Source organism: Carcharhinus amblyrhynchos, chromosome 4 (assembly GCF_965287045.1).
Source record: "Carcharhinus amblyrhynchos chromosome 4, sCarAmb.v2.hapA, whole genome shotgun sequence".
Taxonomy (NCBI): domain Eukaryota; kingdom Metazoa; phylum Chordata; class Chondrichthyes; order Carcharhiniformes; family Carcharhinidae; genus Carcharhinus; species Carcharhinus amblyrhynchos.
Window position 1 is genome coordinate 13179681 of NC_137327.1, and position 24635 is coordinate 13204315.

The window sequence follows — 24635 nt, forward strand, 5'->3', positions numbered from 1 at the left end:
AATCAGACCCGGGGTCCCTAATGTTGTGAGGCAGTAGCGCTAACCATCGTGCCACCATAACCTGATGAGAGAGAAAGTTCTCGAACAACATACTTTCACATGACAATCTATCTTCTGTTGTTGTATCTGAACTTGTTGAAAAATAATGAAAATGGACTTCTCACGTAAATCATTGATTTATGTCTCCTAGGATACAACACTTTAAGGAGTGCATCAAGTTTATCCATGAATGTCGAATGCAAGGAGGAGGTTGCATCGTTCACTGGTAGGTGCAGTGGCAGCTTCTCAGTGGCGGAAAATTTGGATGTCAATCCACGTCTGCTTTCTGCTTCCTTTGTGGAATCATGCAGAACGATGCATTCTTAAACGTCTTCTCCTTTGTCATCCCTCTGCCTCTCGCGGCACAGTTTAGCCGGAGTTTCACGCAGCACGACAGTGGTGGTGGCCTACCTCATGACGGTAACCGACTGTGGCTGGGAAGAGTGCTTGTCTGCGGTGAAGGCTGCCAGGTCGTTCGTCAGCCCTAACTTTGGCTTTCAGCAACAGCTCCAAGAGTTTGAGGCAACTCTTGTAAAAGAGGTAAGTGCAGCTCAGGAGCAATGCCCCGGCGATGCTGAGTCTTAGACCTAAACGATTAATGTCAAAGAAGCCAAATGAAATGTAATGATCGATGAATTTGTTCACTGTGAATTACGCACTGCCATTGACTGTTAGTGATATTTAATGTGCGCTGCTGTGATTGCTGTTGAGAAAGGTCAGTAAAAAGTGCTAAACTAAATAGCTAGACAAGAAATGCAAGAATATACCTGACTTCTGTTGGAAATTGTACGGTAGAACAATACTGGAGTTTCTGACTCAGCAAAGCACTCAGTTTCTGTGGGCTAGTTTCCATTAGATCCAGACATGATGTAAGATACGACACACTGGCACAGTGGTTAGCACTGCTGCCTCACAGTGCCAGGGATTCGGGTTCGATTCCAGCCTTGGGCGACTGTCTGTGTGGAGTTTGCACCTTCTCCCTGTGTCTGTGTGGGTTTCCTCCAGGGTGCTTTGGTTTCCTCCCACAGTCCAAAGATGTACGGGTTAGACGGTAAATGTGTGGGGTTATGAGGATGGGATAGGGAGAGGGTCTCGGTAAGATACTTTGTCAGATAGTTAGTGCAATCTCATTGGGTCGAATGGTCTCATTCTGCACTGTAGTGACTCTTGATTCAATGAACCTCATTGGAGAAATGCCTTCATTGGACATTAAATATACTTTTTGAAAATTCTCTTTGAGGAAAGATTCCAAATCAGTAGAACAGATGCACTGCTGGTTTTATTGGAATGTTAAGAAGTATGACAGACTTTAGTGTTTTCACTGAAAAATAGGTAGAGGCAGTACGTTGTTTGTGTACAAATATAAATAAATGGATTAAGGGGGAGACATTTTGCAGAGCTATGCACTGATTGCCTAGCTAACTCACATTGTCTGCACCTTTAAGACTTGAAGAGCTGTAATGGCTCACATTCTAATCAGTATTCTGTAAACTGAGCGTGTGCCTTTGTATGCTCTGTTTGTGATCAGAACGCCCCACTCACTTGATGAAGGAGAAAAGCCCCGAAAGCTAGTGGCGTTTGCTACCAAATAAACCTGTTGGACTTTAACCTGGTGTTGTGAGACTTCTTACTTGATTGCCTAGGGACAGGCAGCACATGGCTGATTTTTTTTCTTGCAGCACTGCTGCTTGGTATCAATGCTGTCTACCCTGGGGAATTGATGTAAATCTGCATTGCACCTCGAGAAGTAGCGCTACATGAACAAATTTCTCCCCATTTTGTCCTGGATAAGTATAAAACTAAGGCTGCAGAACAAAATAGAATGAGGAATAGATCAGAGGCCTATTGTATCTGTTCTGCCATGCAATATGATTATGGCTAACCTTGGGTTCCTGCCTCACTCTGCTGATTGTTCCTCATATCTTTTGATCCCCAGTGAGACCAAAAATCTGTCTATTCCAGCCTTCAATGTATTCAATGATGGAGCCCGCACAACCCTCTGAGATAGACAATTCCAAAAATTCACGACCCTTTGAGTGAAATAGTATCCCTGACCAGCAGAGACAATCTCCCGGTGTCTATCTATCAAGCTCTTTCAGAATTTTGTACTTTTCAATGAGATCGCCTTTCATTCTTCTAAACTCCAGAGAAAATGGACCTAATTAGCTCAGTCTCATGCCATAGGACACCCCCTTCATCCCAGGATGGCTGTCTGCATTTACAAAGCTCGGGATCCTGGAGATGGCTTTTGCATTCAAGTTCCACCGAGCATTAATGTGTTAATTAAGCCTGGAAGCTGAGGTTTGGATTTTGTAAACAACGGCTTCCTGTGGATCTTTCAACCTGGGGAAAAGATTGGCAGAGGAAGTGTTAGCATTTGTGCGCATTCCTCTTGTGTGAGCGTGGGCTTCATCCTGCCCATCAGGCCATTGAAAGGTCACTGGAGCATTTGAGCTTTGAGCTGAAACACAACATAGAATGTAGATTCAACGTAGAATCCCTACAGTGCAGAAGGAGGCCATCGAGTGTCACCGACACAATCCCACCCCGGCCCTATTCCCGTAAACCCACATACTTACCCTAACACGAAGGGCAATTTAACATGGCCATTCAACCTAACCTGTATACCTTTGGACTGTGAGAGGAAACTGGAGCATCCGGAGGAAACCCATGCAGACATGGGGAGAATGTGCAGACTCCACACAGACAGTGACCCGAGGCCAGGAATTGAACCCAGGTCCCTGGCACTGTGAGGCAACAGTGCTAACCGCTGTGCCAGCGTGTGGCCCCTGCAAGAGAGGGGGAGAAACAAGGAAGCTGGAAAGCACAAAGAAATTTATTGAGTGGATTGAAAATAAAATTGGGCACAGGGCATGTTTCAATGTTGGTAACCGGACTCAAACTACGTTAAATACCGTCAAGAATAGAATGGAGTTTTCAAAAGTCATAGTTGCCACTGTAGTTGCATCTAATCTTCCCTTGTTCTGTACCAATAATTTTGAATTTCTGTAGCTAAATTTAAATGTAGCAGCTAGAAAAGGTGGTGAAGAAAGCATATGGCATGTTTGCCTTCATCAGAAGGGGCATCAAGTATAAAAGTTGACAAGTTATGTTACAGTTATATAAAATGTTGGTTAGACCACATTTGGAATACTGTGTCCAATTTTGGTCACCGCACTACCAGAAAGATGTGGAGGCTTTGGAGAGAGTACAGAAAAGGTTTACCAGGATGTTGCCCAGCATGGACGGTATTAGCTATGAGGAGAGATTGAATAAACTGGGATTGTTCTCCCTGGAAAGACGGAGGCGACCGAATAGAAGTTTATGAAATTATGAGAAGTATAGCTAGGGTGAATAGTTGGAAGCTTTTCCCCAGGGCAGAAATAATAATTACGAGGGGGCACAAGTTCAGTGGAGTTGAGGGGAGGAAGTTTTTTACACAAGGGTGGTGGGCACGTGGAATGCATTGCCAAATGAGGTGGTTGAGGCAGCTGCATTAGCGACATTTAAGATTTATCTTGATAGACAAACGGGGAATAGAGGGATATAAGTGGTTGGTCTAGATAGGACAACATGATCAGCACAGGCTTGGAAGGCCGAAGTGCCTGCTCCTGTGCTGTACTGTTCTCAATATAAACCATTGGTTTATAAACCAATGGTTTATATCCTCAAGATAAAGGGGGGTGCGGTTTAGAACAGAGTTGAGGAGGAACTTCTTCACCCAAAGGGTGGTGAATCTCTGGAGTTCTCTGCCCGTTGAAGTGGTGGAGGCTGCCTCGCTAAATATATTTAAGACGCGGGTAGATAGGTTTTTGGTAGGCAAGGGGATTAAGGGTTATGGGGAGAAAGCGGGAAAGTGGAACTGAGCCACTTCAGATCAGCCATGATCTTATTGAATGGCGGGGCAGGCTCGAAGGGCTAGATGGCCTACTCCTGCTCCTATTTCTTATGTTCTTATGTTCATTCATAATCTGAGACCCATCTTCTGTAAGATTAATAAAGTGTAGCAAGCATTCATGATCCAGCGCTGTATGAATTCCAAAGGTTCAGAAGGCTTGATAAGGGTAAAAGAGTACAGGGACCTGGTCTCTGAAAACGGAATGAGTTCAGGTGGTGGAAATGTGGTACAAACATTGCAAAATGAAACACTTATTAAACTATTCAATGCATTACACACTCTGATAGCGTGTGTGCCAAATATAGTCCCATCTTTAGCATCCAGCATGTGGAATCATAGAACCCTACAGTGCAGAAAGAGGCCTTTCAGCCCATCGAGTCTGCACCGACCACAATCCTACTCAGGCCCTACCCCCATATCCCTGCACATTTACCCACTAATCCCTCTAACCTACGCATCTCAGGACACTAAGGGGCAATTTTAGTACGGCCAATCAACCTAACCTGCACATCTTTGGACTGAGGGAGGAAACCTGAGCACCCGGAGGAAACCCACGCAGACACAAGGAGAACGTGCAAACTCCACACAGACAGTGACCTGAGCCGGGAATTGAACCCAGGTCACTGGAGCTGTGAAGCAGCAGTGCAAACCACTGTGCTACCGTGCCGTCGCATGTGTGGGGAATGGGTAGTGTCAGTTAATCAGAAATGCTTGTTAATGGAGAGTTCCATTTACCGATGGAATGCATGGCAACACTTGCATGAACTAACATGCATATACTCAGGAAGTAAAGAACAGTAAGATAAAAGCATAACACTGCAGATGCTGGAATCTGAAACAAGAACATAGAATGCTGGAAAATCTCAGCAGGTCTGGCAGCGTCTATAGAGAGAGAATAGAGCCAATGTTTCAAGACAGGATGACCCTGCATCAGATGACGAAGGATCACCCTGACTTGAAATGTTGGTTCTATTCTCTCTCCACAGATGCTGCCAGACCTGCTGAGATTTTCCAGCATTTTCTGTTTCTGTTGTTGAAGTAAAGGACAGTATTTGTTTCTAATCATCAACAGCGCATTAAAATATCAATTAATGGGATGGTTTGTATTCGGGAAATTTCAGAAATTCCAGTCTGCAGGGAAATCTGGGTGGTAGAGTTTTGGATAAGTCAAAGTTTACTGGCCTTGTTTTATCAGACTAGAGATACAGCCCAAAGATGTGCAGGTTAGGTTGATTGGCCATGCTAAATTAACCCGAGTGTCAGGGGATTAGCAGGGTAAATATGAGGGGTTATAGGAATAGGGCCTGGGTGGGATTGTGGTCAGCACAGACGCAATGGACCAAATGGCCTCCTTCTGCATTGTAGGGGTGCTATGATTCTATGAAGATGCTCAGTTTCAATTATGAAAATGGTCTGGAGAAATTAAGTCTTCCTTTTAAAAATTAGAGCTGAAATGCAAGATGGAAATGTCTTCAAGTTCATGAAAGATGTGAGAGTGTGGTTGGAGTCTGGAATTCTCTGCTTCAAGCTGTTAAAGAAAAGCCCCCTTAAAAGGGAGATCTTTATAAAGGAACTTAAGGGGTTGCTTGTAAAAGGGAAATGTTAAAGGGTAGAAGGAGAGAGTTGCATTAGTGTCGATGATTCTTGGAGCCTGAAAACTGACAAAGACTTGTGGACCAAATAACCTTTCTCTGTGTTGGAATATTCTGGGATTTTGGAATGGTTGTGGGGGAGATGGAATACTGGGGACCGTGTGTTAAAGGTCATGTGGAATGCACCGGTACTTTTGACTTGATTATCATTGGAAATCAGGGAGCATTTATTGAACACTGTCCTATAGATAATTTGATTTTGATTTGATTTATTATTGTCACATGTATTAATATACAGTGAAAAGTATTGTTTCTTGCATGTTATACAAACAAAGCATACCATTCACAGGCAAGGAAACATGAAAGTGCAGAATGTAGTGTTACAGTCATAGCTAGGGTATAAAGAAAGATCAACTTAATGCAAGGTAAGTCCATTCAAAAGTCTGACAGCAGCAGGGAAGAAGCTATTCTTGAGTCGGTTGGTACATGATTTCAGACTTATGTATCTTTTTCCCAAAGGAAGAATGTGGAAGAGAGAATGTCCGGGAGTCCTTAATTATGCTCGCTGCTTTTCTGCGGGAAGTGTAGACACAGTCAATGGATAGGAGCTGGTTTGCATGATGGATTGGGTTACATTCACAACCTTTTGTAGTTCCTTGCGGTCTTGGGCAGAGCAGGAGCCAAACCGAGCTGTGACACAACCAGAAATAATGCTTTCTATGGTGCATCTGTAAAGGTTGTTGATTCATGAACTTGTGTGTGATTGGTGCAAGGGGCTGGCAGGATGGCTTCGCTGGCTGTGACCTTTTTCTTTATTCATTGGATATGGGCATCGCTGGTTGGGCTAGCATTTATCGGTTATCCCTAATTGTCATTAAACTGAGTGGGGTTCATTTCAGAGTTTGGAGTCACATGGAGGCCAGACCAAATTAGGAGGGCAGATTTCCTTCTCTAAAGGTTTATTAATGAACCAGACAGATTTTTACGAAAATGGTCTTAATTCTAGATTTTTGTGGAATTCAGATTTCATCTGTCGTGGTGAGATTTGAACTCGGGTCCTCAGAGTATCACCCTGGGTTTCTAGATTACTAGTCCAGTTACGATATCACCTCGCCAACCTCTCCGCTTAATGTGACTGAGCATAGTTTCTCAATGTGATTTCTCTCTAAGTGAAATCAGTGGATTGATACCTTGCTTGATCTGTGCTGTTAACCTAACCCAACCCCAAAAGCACCCTCCGCCCCACCAATCCACTTCCCTGAATCTGAAAATGGTAAAGCTGTGTTTGTTGTTGGGGGAATGGGAATTCGGATCCTTTGCACACAGCAAGTTATTAATGCCAAAATAAGCAGCAGCAGAATTGAAACTGAAGCAAGGGTTAGCAGGTGTTCCCAACTGACGATAATAGCAAACATTTCAGGCTGAAGTTGTGAGCACCCTGTTAGATTGCAACACTGTGAAGAATGATAGAGAAATAAGGAAAAGCTTTTGAAGAAAGATAAGACAGCGATGTATAGAGTTACGTTAGACAGATCACGTGTGAATTGAATTGAAATGGAAAATGTGTTCTTAAGCAGAGAATGCCTGTAGTGTCTCTAAATGGAGCAATAAGATGTTTAATACTTTGCATCAATATTCACAAAGGAGAAGAACGTGGTGGATGGGGAGTCAAGAGAGGGGTACATTGATATTCTAGGGCATGTTGATATAAAAAAGGAGGTTTTGGGTGTTTTGTAAAGCATTAAGGTAGACAGTTCCTCAGGTCCTGATGGGATCTATCCCAGAATACTGAGGGAGGTGGAGGTGGAAATTGCTGGGGCTTTGTACAAAATCGTTGCATCCTCTTTTGTCACAGGAGAGGTCCCAGAGGACTGAAGAATATCCAATGTTGTTCCTTTGCTTAAAAAGGGCAACAAGGATGATCTGGGAAATTGCAGGCCAGCGAGCCTTATGTCAGTAGTGGGAACATTATTGGAGAAGATTCTGAGGGACAGGATTTGCTCACATTTGGAAAAATATAAACTTATTAGTGATGGGCAGCATGGCTGTGTGTGGGGAGGTCACGTCTCACAAACTTGATTGAGTTTTTTGAGGTAGTGATAAAGATGATTGATGAGGGAAAGGCAGTGGATGTGGTCTACATGGAATTTAGCAAGGCCTTTGACAAGGTCCCTCATGGCAGCCTGATGCAGAATGTGAAGTTACATGGGAGCCATGGTGAGCTGGTAAGATGGATACGCAACTGGCTTCATTAGAGAAGACAGGGAACTGTGGTGGAAGGGTGTTTTCCTGACTGGAGATCTGTGATCCAGTGGTGTTCCACAGTGCTAGGACCCCTGTTGTTTGTGATATAAGTTTATGGACAACACCAAGACTGGGATAGTCAGGAGGGTTGCCAAAGGATACAGCAGTATCTAGATTGGCTGGAGACTTGGGCAGAGAAATAGCAGATGGAATTTAATCCATACAAATACGAGGTGATGCATTTTGGACGTTCTAATGCAGGAAGGAAGCGTAAAGTAAATGGCAGAACTCTGAGAAGCATTAAGATATTGAGGGATTGAGGTGTCCAGGTCCACAGTTCCCTGAAAGTGACAACACAGGTGGATAAGATGGTCAAGAATACACATAGCGTGGTTGCCTTCGTTGTTCGGGGCACTAAGTATAAAAATTGGCAAGTCATGTTGTAACTTTAGTTAGGCCAATTTTGAGATATTGCACACAGTTCTGATCACCACACTACCAGAAGAATGTGGAGGCTTTGACAGAGTACAGAAAAGGTTTACCAGGATGTTGCCTGGCTTGGAGGGTATTAGCTATGAGTAGAGGTTGGACAAATGTGGTTTGTTTTCACTTGAACATTGGTGGCTGAGGGGCGACCTGATAGAAATTTATAAAATTATGAAAGGTGTGGATAGAAAGGATAGTTGGAGTCTTTTTCCCCAGGGTAAAAATGTCAATTACTGGAGAACATAAGTTTAAAATAAAAAGGGGAAAGTTTAAAGGAGATGTGAGAGGCAAGCTTTTTGCACAAGGGATGGTAAGTGCCTAGAATGCACTGCCAGAAGAGATGGTAGAATCAGATACAATAGCAATGTTGAGGAAGCATCTTGACAGATACATGAAGAGGGAGAGAATAGACAGCAATGTACAGAGTTACGTTAGACAGAGCACATGTAAATTGAATTGAAATGGAAAATGTGTTCTTCAGCAGAGAATGCCTTTAGTGTCTCTAAATGGAGCAATAAGATGTTTAATACTTGGCATTGTTCTTCACAAAGGAGAAGAACATGGTGGATGGGAGTCTAGAGAGAGGTATACTCTCAAAATATATACAACCAGGTTTTGTGTCTTTTGGAAACTTCTGGAGTTTTTGGTTGATTTCTCTGAGTTCTTTTTGACGTACCTTTCATTGGTGCATTGTCTTAAGTAAAGGTGGCAGGTTTGAGAGCTGAGAAATGCAACTGGCATTTGTTTTCTGCCTCTCAAGGCTTGGGAGTGGCAGAGAGACGAAAGGTCTTTAGTTTAGAAAGGCGTCATGTATTGGTGCATGCATGATGGGCCGAATAGCCTGTTCCTATACTGCACTATTCTTTGATACCACAGATGATGTAATCTAAAACTTCATCCATATGCTTCCTTTCTCAAATTACTGATAATCACCACATGAGTTAGTTTCAGTCTGGAAGAGGCAAAATACATTTAAGGTCTGAACTCCTTGATAATAACTTTCTGGAGTATTTGAAGATATGATGAGTGTGAAGGGGAATTAAAGTGAAGATGGGGGTTTGCAAGAAAGTCTTTAGACGCAGATGGATGGATACACCTACAAGGTGTGAAGAGCGATGTGATGGAGTCTTTGATCATTATTGGCACTGAATCCAGGGGTGTGACATCATGCCCCTGCTGCTGGCCCCCTTCCCAAACTCTAGCCCTGTTTTCTCTATCTTCGTTACAAATTTCTTGGTGGGAAAAGACAGCAGCACATCCAGGGAGTTCTCACTGAACTGAGACACAACCTGCAATGCACAGAAACCATTTTAACCACTTGCATTTCTTATTCCCCCACAACGCCAAACACTTTCAAGTTGCATGTTTGAAATACAGGAGTTTGTGTCATAGGGTCAACATCACAACCACCACTGCCTTCCGAGAATGTGCCATCACTGGATTGAATCAGAACGTGTGCATGGAAATCTGGAAGTCAAGTTGTTTTATTGTAGTTAGAAAGGTCACGGATGGAATTGCTACATTTTCCCATGTGGTAATGGATTCCCCACCCCCACCCCTCATGCACAATTACTAGTGTGTAGCGAAATTAGGGCAGCACAGTAGTTAGAGCTACTGCCTCGCAGCGCCAGGGAACCAGGTTCAGTTCCAGACTTGGGTGACTATTCTCCCCGTGTCTGCATGGATTTCCTCCGGGTGCTCTGGTTTCCTCCCACCGTCAAAGATGGATTGGCCATGCTAAATTGCCCCTTAATATCCCAAGGTTAGGGAGATTAATGGGGTAAATATGTGGAGTTATGAAGATAGAGCCTGGGTCGGATGCTCTGTTGGAGAGTCAGTGCAGACTTGATGGCCTATTGGCCTCCTCCTGCATCTTTGGAATTCTATGACACTAAGACAAAGGTATTGATTAGGAGAGCTTGACTAAGAGATCAATGTAACATTGGATCGATTGCTAAACAAAGGCAGCAATCAAACCATTGATATCAGGAGCTCTTACTCTGAAAAGTCAATATTAATAAGTCAACATTAACAATGTATATTACCTGAAAAAACAGACCTTTTTCCTGTCTGTGTTATAGTTGGTAAAAAAGCATCCAGTAAATAATAAAACATAGACAGAAATGCTGTAACTTTGTCACATTGACATCAGATGCGGCAATTTCGCTCTCCAAATTTGCATAGTCGGCTAAAATAAAAGTCCCCTTTCCCTTGAGAATCATTGACTGAAATCCATTGAAAAAAAAATTCCAGGGTGCTTTCCTATCTTAAATTTAATTAAAGCATATAATTTTGATACTTGTGATCTGAATCAGGGTGAATCCTTTGGGTCAACCGCAGACAAGTTCTCAATCTGTGATTTTCCACCACATTGAGCTTTTGATATGAACCATGTGACGGGGCAATTAACAGCTAAGCACATTTGTCAGGATCCTGCAGAATCAGTAGTACTGTTAAGTTAACAGAGCAAGTTTACTTGATGACTAGAAATTGGAAAAACTGGACAGCAGGATGGCACAGTGGTTAGCACAGCTGCCTCACAGCACCAGGGACCTTGGTTCAATTCCATCCTTGGGTCACTGTAGTTTTGGATTTTGCACTTTCTTCTCGTGTCTGCGTGGATTTCTCCCGGATGCTCCGGTTTCCTCCCACAGTGCAAAGATTTGCAGGTTCGGTTGATTAGCCATGCTAAATTGCCCCTTAGTGTCAGAAGGATTAGCAGGGTAAATATGTGGGGTTACAGGGCTAGAATCGGGGTGCAGACTCAATGGGCCAAATGGCCTCCTTCTGCACTGTGGATTCTATAATCTTTTCTTCTAATAGCATCCCCATGACTTCTTACAGAATCCTAGAGTGATATAACACAAAAGAGAGCCATTCGGCCCACCATTATCTGTGCTGGCCCTAGTTCCACTCCCCTGCTCTTTCTCCACAACCTCTTTTTACTTTCACATAGTTTATCCAATTCGATTTTGAAACTTTGAAATTGTATCTGCTTCCACCGCCCTTTCAGACAGATCACAACAACCTGCTGTCATTTTTTACTTTACGCTGCCCTCTGTCAATCAATAAGTGTAGAGAGAACACTGAATCCCAGGAGAATTTGAAAAAAATCATACAGAAAATACAGCAAAGATTTAGCAGGCCAGTGAACGTCTGCGGAGAAAAATAAATCTATAATTTAGGCTTTGGAGTTGGGAAATGAAAGAGGAATTAGTTTGTTTTTCAAAAGGAATCAGCGAACAAAGGTGAAAAGGGGCAGGTGTGGGTAGCACGGTGGTGCAGTGATTAGTCTCACAGCATCAGGGACCCAGGTTCAATTCCGGCTTTGGGTCACTGTCTGTGTGGAGGTTGCACATTCTCTCCATGTCTGCGTGGATTTCTTCCGAGTGCTCCGGTTTCCTCCCTCAATCCAAAGATGTGCAGGTTAGGTGATTGGCCATGATAAATGCCCCTCAATGTCCCAAGATATGTAGGTTAGAAAGATTAGCCATGAGAAATGTATGGGGTTACTGGGATGGGGTGAGGGAGAGAACCTGGGTAAGATACTCTGTCAGAGAGTTGGTTCAGATGCAATGGGCTGACTGGTTCCTTCTGATTCTTACGAAAATGAAGCAGTCAGTGAAATGATTGTTGGATGATGTCACAGGTCATTTGTGGATTTTGACTAAACTGCATCTCAACTTGGACAACCTCCTGCACTGGATAGGGAAAGGAGCCTGAATGATCTATGGAGCATCTGCTGTGGGTTACAAATAAAAAGGAAGTGGACTGCAAGTGGACCCCAAACTGCATTATTAGTCTCTATTACAGCCACAGTTTCTCTAATCACAGAACTGTCAAGGAGAAAAACTGAGAGAAGAGGTTCAGTCAATGGTGTCTGTAATGCTTGGATTGTTCTGTAATAAGGTCAGTCAGCAGGATGCTGATGAAGGCTCCGGCTGCGATTATTAAGCGATAGCCTTAAGAAAGAATAGTAATGTGAAATTTGGATTGTAGCGAGTCTTGGGATGGCCTTATGGGAACTGAGCCTCCACTTGGTAATACAGGTGACACAGTGTATTAAGAAAGGTGCATGTGTGGGCATCTGCTGGGTGCACCTGAAATAACAAGACCAGTCTTATCACTATGATAGGCGATATGACCGTTCTCCACATTTGGAACACAGGTCATTGGGCGAATTCACCCCGCACTCAACAAAGGTCAACTGCAGTAGATGCTCAGCACTAATGTTATTTAAAGGGGAGGCGATGGCCTGCTGGTATTATCGCTAGACTATTAACCCAGAAACTCAGCCAATGTCCTGGGGACCCAGGTTCGAATCCCGCCACAGCAGATGGTGGAATTTGAGTCCGATAAAAACATTAAGAGTATTTAAGAATTAAGAATCTACTGATGACTGTGAATCCATTGTAGATTGTCAGAAAAAAACCATCTGATTTACTAATGTCCTGGAGGGAAGGAGATCTGCCATCCTTACCTGGTCTGGCCTACATTGTGACTCCAGAGCTCGAGCAATGTGGTTGTCTCTCAAATGCCCTCGGTCAACTAAGAATGAGCAATAAATGTTGGCCAGCCAGTGACGCCCATGTCCCATGAATTAATGAAGCACCAGGCACCCAATTTACAGATAAGATAATTATGAATAGCTCCCACTATTGCAAAGTCACTGGAAGTACTCTGCTGTTTATTTGGAAGAGTTGTGGTGAGTCCCTGGATTTAACTACACCCCGACAAGGAGAACAGAGGTCTTGGTGAGCTGTCCCTGCAAAGGAAGAAACGGCTGCAATTTAAATGCCTCTGGAGTTGCAGCATAACAGAGAGATGGAGCAGAGACTGCAGAGGGCAGCTCCTATCAATGCCCCTCTCAATGCATATCTAGGCATCTCCAGGCTCCCTGATAATGACAGGAGGTAGGCCAACCCCACCAGCATTATCCTACATACTGTCTCAAAGTCCTCATCTGAGTCCATAACAGCAGAATTTACACGTCATCCTGGTGCACAAGCTATCCTTCATCCCACTGACGCCCACTCATGCCCAATAACTCCCCATGTGCTGAACTCAACTTGATATTATCTTCCAAGCATCAGTATTTGAGCTGATGGCTGTGAGTGTCGTCTGATCGTAAAAACTGTCATTTCTGCACAAACTATAATTCCAAACAGGCCCTATCCCTATAACCCCACATATTTATCCTGCTACTCCCTCTAACCTAAGCATCCCAGGACATTAAGGGCAATTTAGCATGGCCAATCAACCTAACCCACACTGTGGGACTGTGAGAGAAAACCAGAGCACTTGGAGGAAACCCATGCAGACATGGAGAGAACATGCAAACTCTACACAGATATTGAACCCACTGGGGAATTGAACCCTGGTCTTTGGACCTGTGAAGCAGCAGTGATAATCACTGTGCCATTGTGCCATCCCATCATGCGATGGATCTCTTCATTTGTGCTATTGTTGCTGTCTCTCCTCCTCACTGTGGTCTCAGAAGACTAAGGAAATTTGGCATGTCAGCTATGACTCTCACCAACTTTTATAGATGCTCCATAGGAAGCATTCTTTCTGATTGTATCACAGCTTGGTATGGCTCCTGCTCTGCCCAAGATAGCAAGAAACTACAAAGAGTCATGAATGAAGCCCAGTTCATCACACAAACCAGCCTCCCACCCATTATCACTGTCTACACTTCCAGCTGCCTCCGCAAAGCGGCCAGCATAATTAAGGATCCTACGTACCCTGGACATTCTCTCTTCCACCTTCTTCCATCTGGAAAAAGATACAAAGGTTTGAGGACGCGTAACAACCAACTCAAGAACAGTTTCTTCCCTGCTGACTTTTAAATGGACCTATGTCACGTTAAGTTGATCTTTCTCTGCACCCTAGCTATGACTGTAACACTACATTCTGCACTCTCTCCTTTGCTTCTCTATGAACGGTAAGTTTTGTCTGTATAGCGCACAAGAAACAATACTTTTCACTGTATGCTAATACATGTGACATTAATAAGTCAAATTAAATCCTACCAAATGTGCTATGATTGGGCAGATGGTCATTCTTAGCTGCCTGAAATCAGAAGTGGGGTGAGGGGAGGAGCGTATGGTGGAAAGTAGGAAGTCCATGGCCACATCGTGCACAGCCTACTCATTGTGACGACCAGCAGTGTGAGAGGAAGCTTGGAGTTGAGAAGGGGCGCGAGGCAGGAACGTATTGTCGTCCTCAATATTATCAGCACTGCTAGGTAACTTGGTTGAGAGCCATCCCCTCTGTAAGCCTCAGGAGAAGCAGGCATCCTTTTCCACACCAGCTCTGCTCCAGTCCCGCATGAGATCATTAGACTTCTTGGGGCACCGTGGCCAGGTCCTCAGTCTCACATGCCAGGGATTGACCTCCCCAGCTGCCTGTTCCCAATGCCTTCTAAGGATAGTCTTCAAGGACTACCTGTTCCATCACCCACATTCCCCCTCCCCCAAAGAACCATGGGTATTCTCTCCTTCTCCACTTCCATCACTAAGGACGTGCATGTCTCCCACTACAGCCGTGCCACCGGCCCAGTGTTCCATTTTCCTTTGCTGCAGTAGTATTCAGCTGAAACACTCTTTCATTCAATGCAGGAGGGACAGACCACCTTGAAGAACATAAGGTTGGCTATAGCATGTGCCACTGGCACCCTATGCTTGGCTTGGTGCTGAGAGTAGATGCCGCAAGAACAAAGACAAAGAAAAGTACAGCACCGGAACAGGCCCTTAGGCCCTTCGGTCGTCCAAGCCTGTGCCGATCATGATGCCGTAGCTAAACTAAAAAAAAACTTCTGCCTTTACTCAGCCCATATCCCTCTATTCTCTCCCTATTCATGTACCCATCCAGATGCTTCTTAAATGTTGCTAATGTGCCTGCTTCCACCACCTTCTTTGGCAGCGCGTTCCAGGCACCCACAACCCTCTATGTGAAAATCTTCTCCACACATCTCCCTTAAACTTCCCCCCTTTCACCTTGATCCTGTGTCCTCTTGTAATTGACATTTCCGCCCTTGGAAAAAGCCTCTGACTATCCACCCTGTCTATGCCCCTCATAATTTTGTAGACCTCTATCAGGTCTCCCCTCAGACTCTGACTTTCCATTGAAAGCAATCCCAGTTTATTCAACATCTCAAAGCCAACACCCCTCAAGACCAGGCAACATCCTGGTGTTAAAAGCAGAACATTGCGGATGCTGGAATCTGAAACAAAAAGCAGAAAATGCTGGAAAATCTCAGCAAGTCTGACAGCATCTGTGGGGATAATACCCCAGTGAACTTTCTTTGCACTCTCTCCAAAGCTTCCACGTCCTTCGGGTCGTGTGGTGACCAGTTCCACGTCTCTCTGGTCGTGTGGTGACCAGAAGCGTGGCGGATGCTCAGTCCTGCCCTATAATCGGATAAAGGAGGTGACAGCATAACAGTAGTGTGCTGCTTACCTCCACCTCAAGCAGCGGGGGCAGGTTGAGAATCGAGACTCTGGCGCCCAATAAAAATGGTGTGGATGAATTTTTAGCCTTTGAACTTCCATGTCCTGACTGAAACTGAGATTATGGATAGCGACAAGGAAGTATTGTGGGAACCACAGCCCCTAAAAAGAGGAAGCACGTACATTGCTCCCAAGGGGATCTCAAGTGTAACGCCAGAGTGCTTTGTAAATATTTGGTTGAAAAATAGCAAAAACTTTGAGAAATCCATTTACAAAAACACAAAATAGGAGTAGAAATAGGCCATTCAACCCCTCATGCCTGCTCCACCATTTCGAGTTCAACATTCCCCATTTATCCCCCATAACCTTTAATTTCCTTGTCTCACAAGAATCTATCAACCTCCACCTTAAAAATATTCAGTGACCACCTTCTGAGGCAGAGCGTTCCAAAGTTGCATAATCCTCTGGTAGTGAAAAAATCTTCTCATCTCATTCCTATAAGGGCGACTCTTAATTTTAAAACAGTTTCCCCGGTTCTGGACTCACCCACAAGCGGAAATATCCTTTCACTTGTCAATACCATTCAGGATCTCAGATGTTTCAATCCAGTCACCCCTCACTCTTCTGAACTTTAGTGGAAACAAGCCCAGCCTTTTCGATCTATTCCCATAAGTCACAGTGATTGGCAACACAATCTCACAACACCAGGGGTCAGGGTTCAATTCCAGCGTTGGCTGACTGTCTGTGTGGAGTCCGCACATTCTCCCCATGTCTGCATGGGTTTCCTCCGGGTGCTGCGGTTTCCTCCCACAGTCCAAAGATGTGTCGGCTAGGTGGATTGCTTATGCTAAATTGCCCTTTGGTGTCCCAAACTTTCTAGGTTAGACGGATTAGCCATGGTAAAAAGTGTGGGATTACAGGGATAGGGCAAGGGAGAGGTCTTGGGAAGACACTCTGTCAAAACAGAGTCAGTGCAGACTCAATGAGTGAAGTTTTCTTGCCCTGCCTGCCACGGGAATCGTATCGGGTGGGGACAGACTATTCAAAAGTACGTTGACTTCGGCCAGGAATTTCCGACCTTGGGGTGAGCGTGACTGGAAAATCCTGCCCAGTGGGCTGAATGGCCTCCTTTGGCACTGTAGGGATTCCGTGATTCTACAATAAGTCAACTTGCTCATTCCAGCCACTTGGAGGAAGTGAATTAAAATATGGAAGACAATATGACAAATTTTATTATTGAGTATACAGCGCAGAGATATATTATTGCTTCTTCATGTGTATTACAAAGTCATTTGTACAACAAACAATCTAATTTCCTATCCCTAATAAGGTTACCATAGAAACACGGGAATTGTGACCAAAGTCAACTTTATTCATCTTTTCCCATCCTGATGGTTGCATGGCACGATGATAATTGACTTGTTGACCAATCAACAATGCGCCTCTATCAATTAGTTCATTATGCACGGGAAATCTCAGTAGTCAGAGAAGCTTGGGGAACCATATGTCAAAAAAAAATGATCTTTTCCCTGGCAGGCAAGTCACATGCCCTGTCTCAAATTATTCATATACAGTACCCCAAAGTGTTTCTGCCTCAATGTTATTGGCTTGGAAAGGGGTCAGAGGAGGTTCGCAAGTGATCAGTGGAATGAAAAGCTTGTCGTATGAGGAATGGTTGAGGATTCTGCGTCTATACTCACTGGAGTTTAGAATGGGGATCTTATTGAAATGTACAGATTCTGTGACGCCTGGATAGAATGGATGTGGAGAGGATGCTTCCACTAGTAGGAAGGGCACAACATCAGGCAAAAGGGACGATTCTTTAAAATCCGATGTCATGGCCCACGTTATCCAGTCCCTTTACTATCCTAAAAATGGCAACCATACCACCTCTCAATCTTCCTTTCCCAATGTGTACAGGACCAATTTGTATAGTGGCTCTTCTTGGTTCAATTTCTGAAACCCCCTCAATCACTCTAGTTGCTTTCTTTTGTATACTTTCAGTAACTGCAATATATATTTTTGTAAAATTTTATCTGTTAGTGTCACAAGTAGGCTTACATTAATGAAGTTACGGTGAAAATCCCAACACTCCGGCACCTGTTTGGGTACACTGAGGGAGAATTTGGCACAGACAATGCATCTAACCAGCATGTCTTTCCGATTGCGGGAGGAAACCGGAGCACTTGAAGGAAACCCACACAGACATAGGGTGAATGTGCAGACTCCACACAGACAGTGACCCAAGCCAGGAATTGAAACCGGGTCCGTGGTGCTGTGAGGCAGCAGTGCTAACCACTGTGCCAACCCTGTGTTGCAGTTTGACAACAAGCCAATCTGTTTTTAAGTTGCCTTCAGTTCCCTTTAACTTGACTCCAGTGAATCATCAGATGGCTGGACTGAGAAATAGTTAGGCCATTCATTGAATGTAAATACATGATACTAATTGGTTTAACTAATTCAGAGCTTGAAGCATCAGTCAGTGTATGCTGAGATCTTTACTTATTTCACATGGACCAGTAGTACTAGTGTATGTAGCTTTTTCCATGCTGCTCCTACAGAAGAAAGAGACCTGGTTATAACATGGAATGAGCTGCTTGCTGCTAATACTTTATAGGGAGATGAATTTGGGACTGTTTCACAGCATGTTGGTGGATTCATTCCTGCAAGGTAGTCTGTACTGGCTGTAAATGCTTGAAATTGAATCTCTCAGAACTGAGCTCTCAAAGTACTTTTTTTTAAATCAGTCCTTGTAACAGGATTAAATTATTTGTATCTAGCTTTGATTTGGTAGCTATTCTCTTTAAGTCAAGTCACAGAACATGCACAGCATTTTAAACTGCAGTTCACACTCTCTAATCAGGTTAATTTTGATACAATCTGAACATTCCATTGGCTACAGATCAGAGAAAAATAATTTAAATTTTAGTAATACTGTACTATTATCACTAAAGCTCCTTAGACAACAACTTCCAAACCTGTGACCACTCAGGTAAGGTAGCCTGGTAGCTCAATGGTTAGCACTGCTGCTTCACAGTGCCAAGGACCTGGGTTCGATTCCCAGCTTGGGTCACTGTCTGTGCGAAGTTTGCACATTCTCCCTGTGTCTGCATGGGTTTCCTCTGGGTGCTCTGGTTTCCTTCTACAATCCAAACGCTGTGCTGTTTAGGTGGATTGTCCATGTTAAATTACCACTTAGTGTCCAAAAATGTATAGCAGTAAGAAGTCTCACAACACCAGGTCAAAGTTCAACAGGTTTATTTGGTGAGACTCACTTGATGAAGGAGCAGCGCTCTGGAAGCTCATGATACCAAATAAACCTGTTGGACTTTAACCTGGTGTTGTGAGATTTCTTACTGTGCCCATCCCAGTCCAAAGCCAGCATCTCCACATCAAAAGTGTTTAGGTTAGGGGGATTAGCCATGGTGAATATGTGGTATTATGGGATAGGGCCTGAGTAAGATGTTCTGTCAGAGAGTCAATGCAGGCTCGATGGGCCAGATGGTCTCCTTCTGCATTGTAGGGATTCTATGAGTTCCAGTCTTTTTAGATACTTTTTCTAAATTCCTTCTCCTGAAAGATTGTTGTCCTCACTGTTGCTGTTCAAACATTAACCCAAGAGCCAGCTTGCTATTTGAGATGATTTACACCTTTCACAATTTTACATTCCACTGACTTTCATGAAACCAAAAATCAAACAAGCTGAAAATGTGGGGCTGGATTAAACAGGGCTGGAGCCCCAAGGCATTTTATGTGAGGAGGGGTATTAATTGTCTTGAGGTGAGACTTCAGCCCCGAAATGGGCAGGTGGTCATGGGAGTGATGGCCATTGCTGGGACTGCATATAGTCTCCAGTGCTGAGGAACCAGGCCTGGATTCAGAGTCGGACTGAGAGGTATGTGACAGTAGGGGAGAGGGAGGTGGGATCTTGTCGGGGCCAGGCTGGCAGATATTTCTGAGGCGTGTTGCAAAGTTGGTGTTTGTAAAATTATCTGTTAAAAAGATTTTTTTTTCTAGAAAAGTTTAAAGAAACAGATGCAGGTGCATTTGCAGTACACTGAGTGAAACATTGTATTGAGAGGCCAGTGTTGCAAAGACAACAGGCTGTTTTTGAATTTTAACCAGTCAATTTAAACTAGGCATTTGAATAACAGCAGCCTCTCAGATTTGAATTTGATGTTTTAGTAACCTGAGAATCAATCCTATTGTGGGGATATTGGTATGTGATGAGGGGTATAAGAGACAGCTCTCAGCTTGAGAGAGGCAGCCAACAACTGCTCTCTGACACAACAACTGTGTCTGCCACAGTTCATTTATGTCTTAAAAGAAAGTCTCATCTCAATAGTGAAGATAGCAAAGAAGAAAAAAGATGGAAGATTCTGGAAGATAAAACCTGGTTGTATTCTGAGAGTGGTTAAAAACAATTTTTTTTTGGTTAATAAGTGTGAATTGTACTTATCTAAACAGCATTCCATCAGAATAGTGTTTTATTTGGTTCGTTAATAGTTTACCTATTCACTGTTAGTTAGATGAATAAATTGTTACTTGTTGATTTTACAGCAAGAGTCTCAGGTAGTTATTTTGATTTAACCACAAAAAGTTGCTTAAGAACAGATCGTTCTCTTTCTCACACACTTTTAACAGATTATAAAGCGAGGTACTCCTTTTTGAGTGCTTAGGCGTTAGCTCTCAGAGAGAGGATCAACCTCCCTTATATAACAGGGGCGACCGGGATAGACAGGCTCAGGTGGAAGGGAACTTTGGTAGGATCCAGAGTGCTCGTTTAGGAGGTATCCCCATTCTTTATTCTTCACCAGCTTTTGGAGGGAAGCTGTCCAACTCAGGGCTTGGAGTCGGCCTCTCCCACCGCAAGTCCCTGTGGTAATGAGATGGGCATTAGTTGGCTTCTTAAGGGTCTTAATTGGCCTATGGGCAAATGGGCTACCAGATGCCCTCCACCACTGGGAAAATTGGACAGCTGCAGGGCTAGGTGGATAGGTGGTGGGCGGATGCCCACGTTATTTTAAGCACCGCCCTCCCTGACCACTAGGAAGAGGGGTGTTCCAATCTTGGGCATCTGACCTTAATGTGCCCCCTGCTGGACTTCAGGTTAAAACTGGGGCTAACTGATTCAATAAACTGACATGCTGGAATTCAGTGACAGAGCGAAAAGCTCTGTAAGAAAAGCCAGATCAATCTATCACCTATTCTTGCAGTTCCTAGTATGCCAGAGGTGATATCACCCTCTGAGACAGTTGAAGCTGAACTGATACACTCACTTGCCAATTCGCAATGCTCACCTGCCTGTCTTGGTTCAAGATTTTGAAGATGCTTCAGTTAGTTCAGCTTCCCTTCATCTACGGATGGGTTGTTTGCTTCCATTATTGTAGGTACTGCCCCCATGCTCCTGTGTGGGGACACACATTTAAAGTTTCATTTAAGGAATGCTTAGTGTGGATTTCAGGGTATCACTGATGCTAAGAGAGTTCCACTTTCTCGGTTGAACCTGAACTCAGTTAAATCTGGGTTCACGATGACAGATAATCTGTCTCTTGGTGCAAATGTTTTTCAGAGTTATATTTATATGGTCATGGGATGTGGGTGTCACTGGCTGCGGCCAGCATGTATTACCTTAAGAGTCGACCATATTGCTATGCGTCTGGAGTTACATGTTTAAAAAAAAGATTTCCTTCCCTAAGGAACATTCGTGAACCAGTTGGGTTTTTACAACAATTTTGGGGGGGTGGGGGGAGCAGGGTGGAGGGGGAAGTGGTGGGGGGTCGGGTGGAGGGGGAAGTGGTGGGGGGGGGTGATGATGGTGGTAGCATGGTGGCACAGTGGTTAGCACCTTTGCCTCACAATGCTAGGGATCCGGATTTGATTCCAATCTTGGGTGACTGTGTGTGTGTAGTCTGCACGTTCTCCTCTGCATGGGTTTCCTCCAGGGGCTCCGGCTTTCTCCCACAGTCCAAAGGTGTGCAGGTTAAGTGCATTGACCATGCTGAATGTCCCTTAGTGTCCAAAGATGTGTAGGTTAGGGGGATTAGTGGGGTAAATATGTAGGGTTATGAGGATAGGGCCTGGGTCAGAGAGTTGATGCAGAGTCAGTGAACCAAGTGGTCTCCTTCTGCATTGTGGGGATTCTATTATAATGGTTTCATGGTCATCATTTGACTTTTAATTCCAGGTTTTTATTGAATTTCAATTTCACCATCTGCTGTGTTGGGATTTGAACCCTGGTCCCTAGGGCATTACCCTGCGTCTCTGGATTATTAGCCCAATGACAATATCTCTATACCACTGCCTCCCCTAAGAACGTAGGAAATAGGAGCAGAAGTAGACCACATGGTCCATTGAGCTTTAACTATATTCAATGATGGAGCCTCTGGGGTAGAGAATTCCAAAGATTCATAACTTGACATTGGAATTGGGAAAACAGTAATCACCTTTGGCTGACTCATGAAATGCAAATAGAATAACATCAAGCTGACCCTTAAGGCAAAGTTGATACTTTAGAAGTTGTTCGGAACCAGGTCAGAAACTCCAAGGTACATCATGAAGTTGGCCTAGACCCCAGCTTTATTTAATTTTGGCCATAGTGCGAGCATAAGGTGTTTTGCTCCATGTATGATTTTATTGACCCATTAGGTAGCTTTTATGAAAACAAACTTTATTTAAGAACACAGTTAGAATATAACAAAAAGAATCAGCATAACCTCAACCAATTAAAATACTTAAACATGACACAGTAATTTTTAAGAGTTATCTCTATAGTTCCAATTTAAGCAGGAACTCTATAGACATACATCCTTCTTCAGAACCAGTTAGCACCAAAAACAGATAAGTTCATTTGGATTCTAGATTTCTATTCTCTTAACCCTTCTGGACAGATACAGAAAGACATCTGCCTTCTGACTCCCATACAACAGTTTCCAGAGTAAGGTCTACCTTCAAGCAGCAGAACTTCAGAGAAAGAGTCTTATTTTCTGGCAAATCCTAATCTCCAAAGAGCGAGCGAGTGAGAGAGAGAGAGACATACAGAGAGCTATCCCTTCTCTCTACAGGCCCCAAACAGTAACTGAACTGGATTTCGTTCTGTGAGTCTAGCCATGCCCAGTCATGTGACTTGTCCCATGAAAACATGAATCAAGCCCTACTCTGAAAACCTCCTGGGAAAACACTAAAATAACAACCCTGCATTAGTCCAGATTAAAGCAAACATTTTAGCAGTTAAGATCAATTATGCTGCTGCAGGAACAACAAGGGCTGCCAGGCACAAACAAAGCAGCACCAATGCATAAAACTGCCTGTTAAAAAAAATCCTCAACAAGGTACATAACATTCTTAAGAGCACAGTATTGTCATAAAGGTCTGTGCTCTCAGCATCCTGTGAATGTGAAATGCAGACCACTTACAGCCACCAAGAAAAGGACGTCAACAATTTTCATCTTGGCTATCTGTGATGAATTACGGAGATATCCTAGGAGGACAAATTCACAAATGTAGCTGTCCTCAAAGGGACAGAACTGCCAAGATTGTGAAGACACCCAGAGGTGGCCTCATTTTTTTGAGTGCATCTGCAGGATGTCCTCCATGGTTATCTGCTCCCACTTTTGAACATGTATCTGGAGAGGCTCCAGGCCTCCTCCAGATACAGGACATCTCTGCTCCTTCCCATCTCCTCCTCCAACACCAGCAGCACTGCATCCAAATGTTGGAGCCAGTAGTTTCCCACATTGCGTCATTGGTCAGTGTTTGACAAGCCGGGTTCACCTCCTATGTGATTGCTGCAGCCACAGTGCCCTCTTTAAGGGGTGTAGGCTAGCTTTAAGCGGTGCAGACTGTGATATTGGCCTCCTGCTGATCTGACCAATCAATAGTGTGGTTAGTGCACAATGGTTTCTGAAATGAACAGGCAATATGGAGCAGCAAAGCTGAGTATGTTCCAAAAATGAGTGCAAGATAATTGTGTGTCACGATTGCTGTGTCTGTTTAATTGGCTCTCAAGTTTAGCCCCCATGAATTTGCATTGTGTTGTTTAGGAAAGAAATGCTGTATTTCTGCTTCATTTGGGCTCAGTTCGGATTCCCAGCTTGGGTCACTGTCTGTGCGGAGACTGCACGTCTCTTCATATTTGCCCATGTTTCCTCCGGGTGATCCAGTTTTCTCCCACATTCCGAAGGACATACTGGTTAGGTGCATTGGCCATGCTAAATTCTCCCTCAGTACACCCGAACAGGTGCCAGAGGGTGGCGACTAGAGGATTTTCACAGTAACTTCATTGCAGTGTTAATGTAAGGCTACTTGTGACTCTAATAAATAAACTATAAACTATTGATGTTTTCAAAAGTTTCCAGAAATATACATTGCACATCCTCTCTTTCAATCCTCCCGACAGGTAAGCCATCGAATTCCATGCTTATTTTAGCTTGGCACTGATTCTAAACTTGTGGATTCATTACTCGGATGTCAACCTGAAACTTATTCTACAGCATAGATGAGTAAGACATCCGTTTTCATTGTTGTTCACCCATTTCCACTCCACTATCAGGCTGTGCTCTGACTCTGTAATTCCAGTACCTTTACATTAATATGATTGCTCCTAACTGTTACTGGCTCATAATTATTGCATTAGGAGGCCTAGATAAAGGATCATGGTCCACCATAGGGTTGCTACCAAGAAGAGAGCAGGAACAAAAGTACGATAAGTCAGGAAGTAGTTGATTTGAAACTAATTTAAACATTAAAGTCGCGTAGATTGTAAATGGATGATAAGCTGAAAGGAATAAGGAGTCCTCTGGGACAGAGTTGAGTTAGAATCGTAAATAGTGTGATGGGTCTTAGTTCCGTGCAATGGAAATGTAATCATTTATCGAGAAGGCAAGCAAGAGTGAAGAACTAGAACAAAGAACAGTACAGCACAGG

At 43.8% G+C, this 24635-nt stretch overlaps 1 protein-coding gene across 1 annotated transcript in view; it reads left to right on the forward strand.

Moving 5' to 3' along the window:
* Window positions 1-24635, forward strand: part of dusp22a (dual specificity phosphatase 22a) — a 114727-nt gene that overhangs the window by 78898 nt on the left and 11194 nt on the right. The window contains exons 5-6 of the mRNA XM_080188071.1: window positions 191-265; window positions 408-579. Of these exons, the coding sequence (XP_080044197.1) occupies window positions 191-265; window positions 408-579 (247 nt within the window). The remainder of the gene's footprint in view (window positions 1-190; window positions 266-407; window positions 580-24635) is intronic.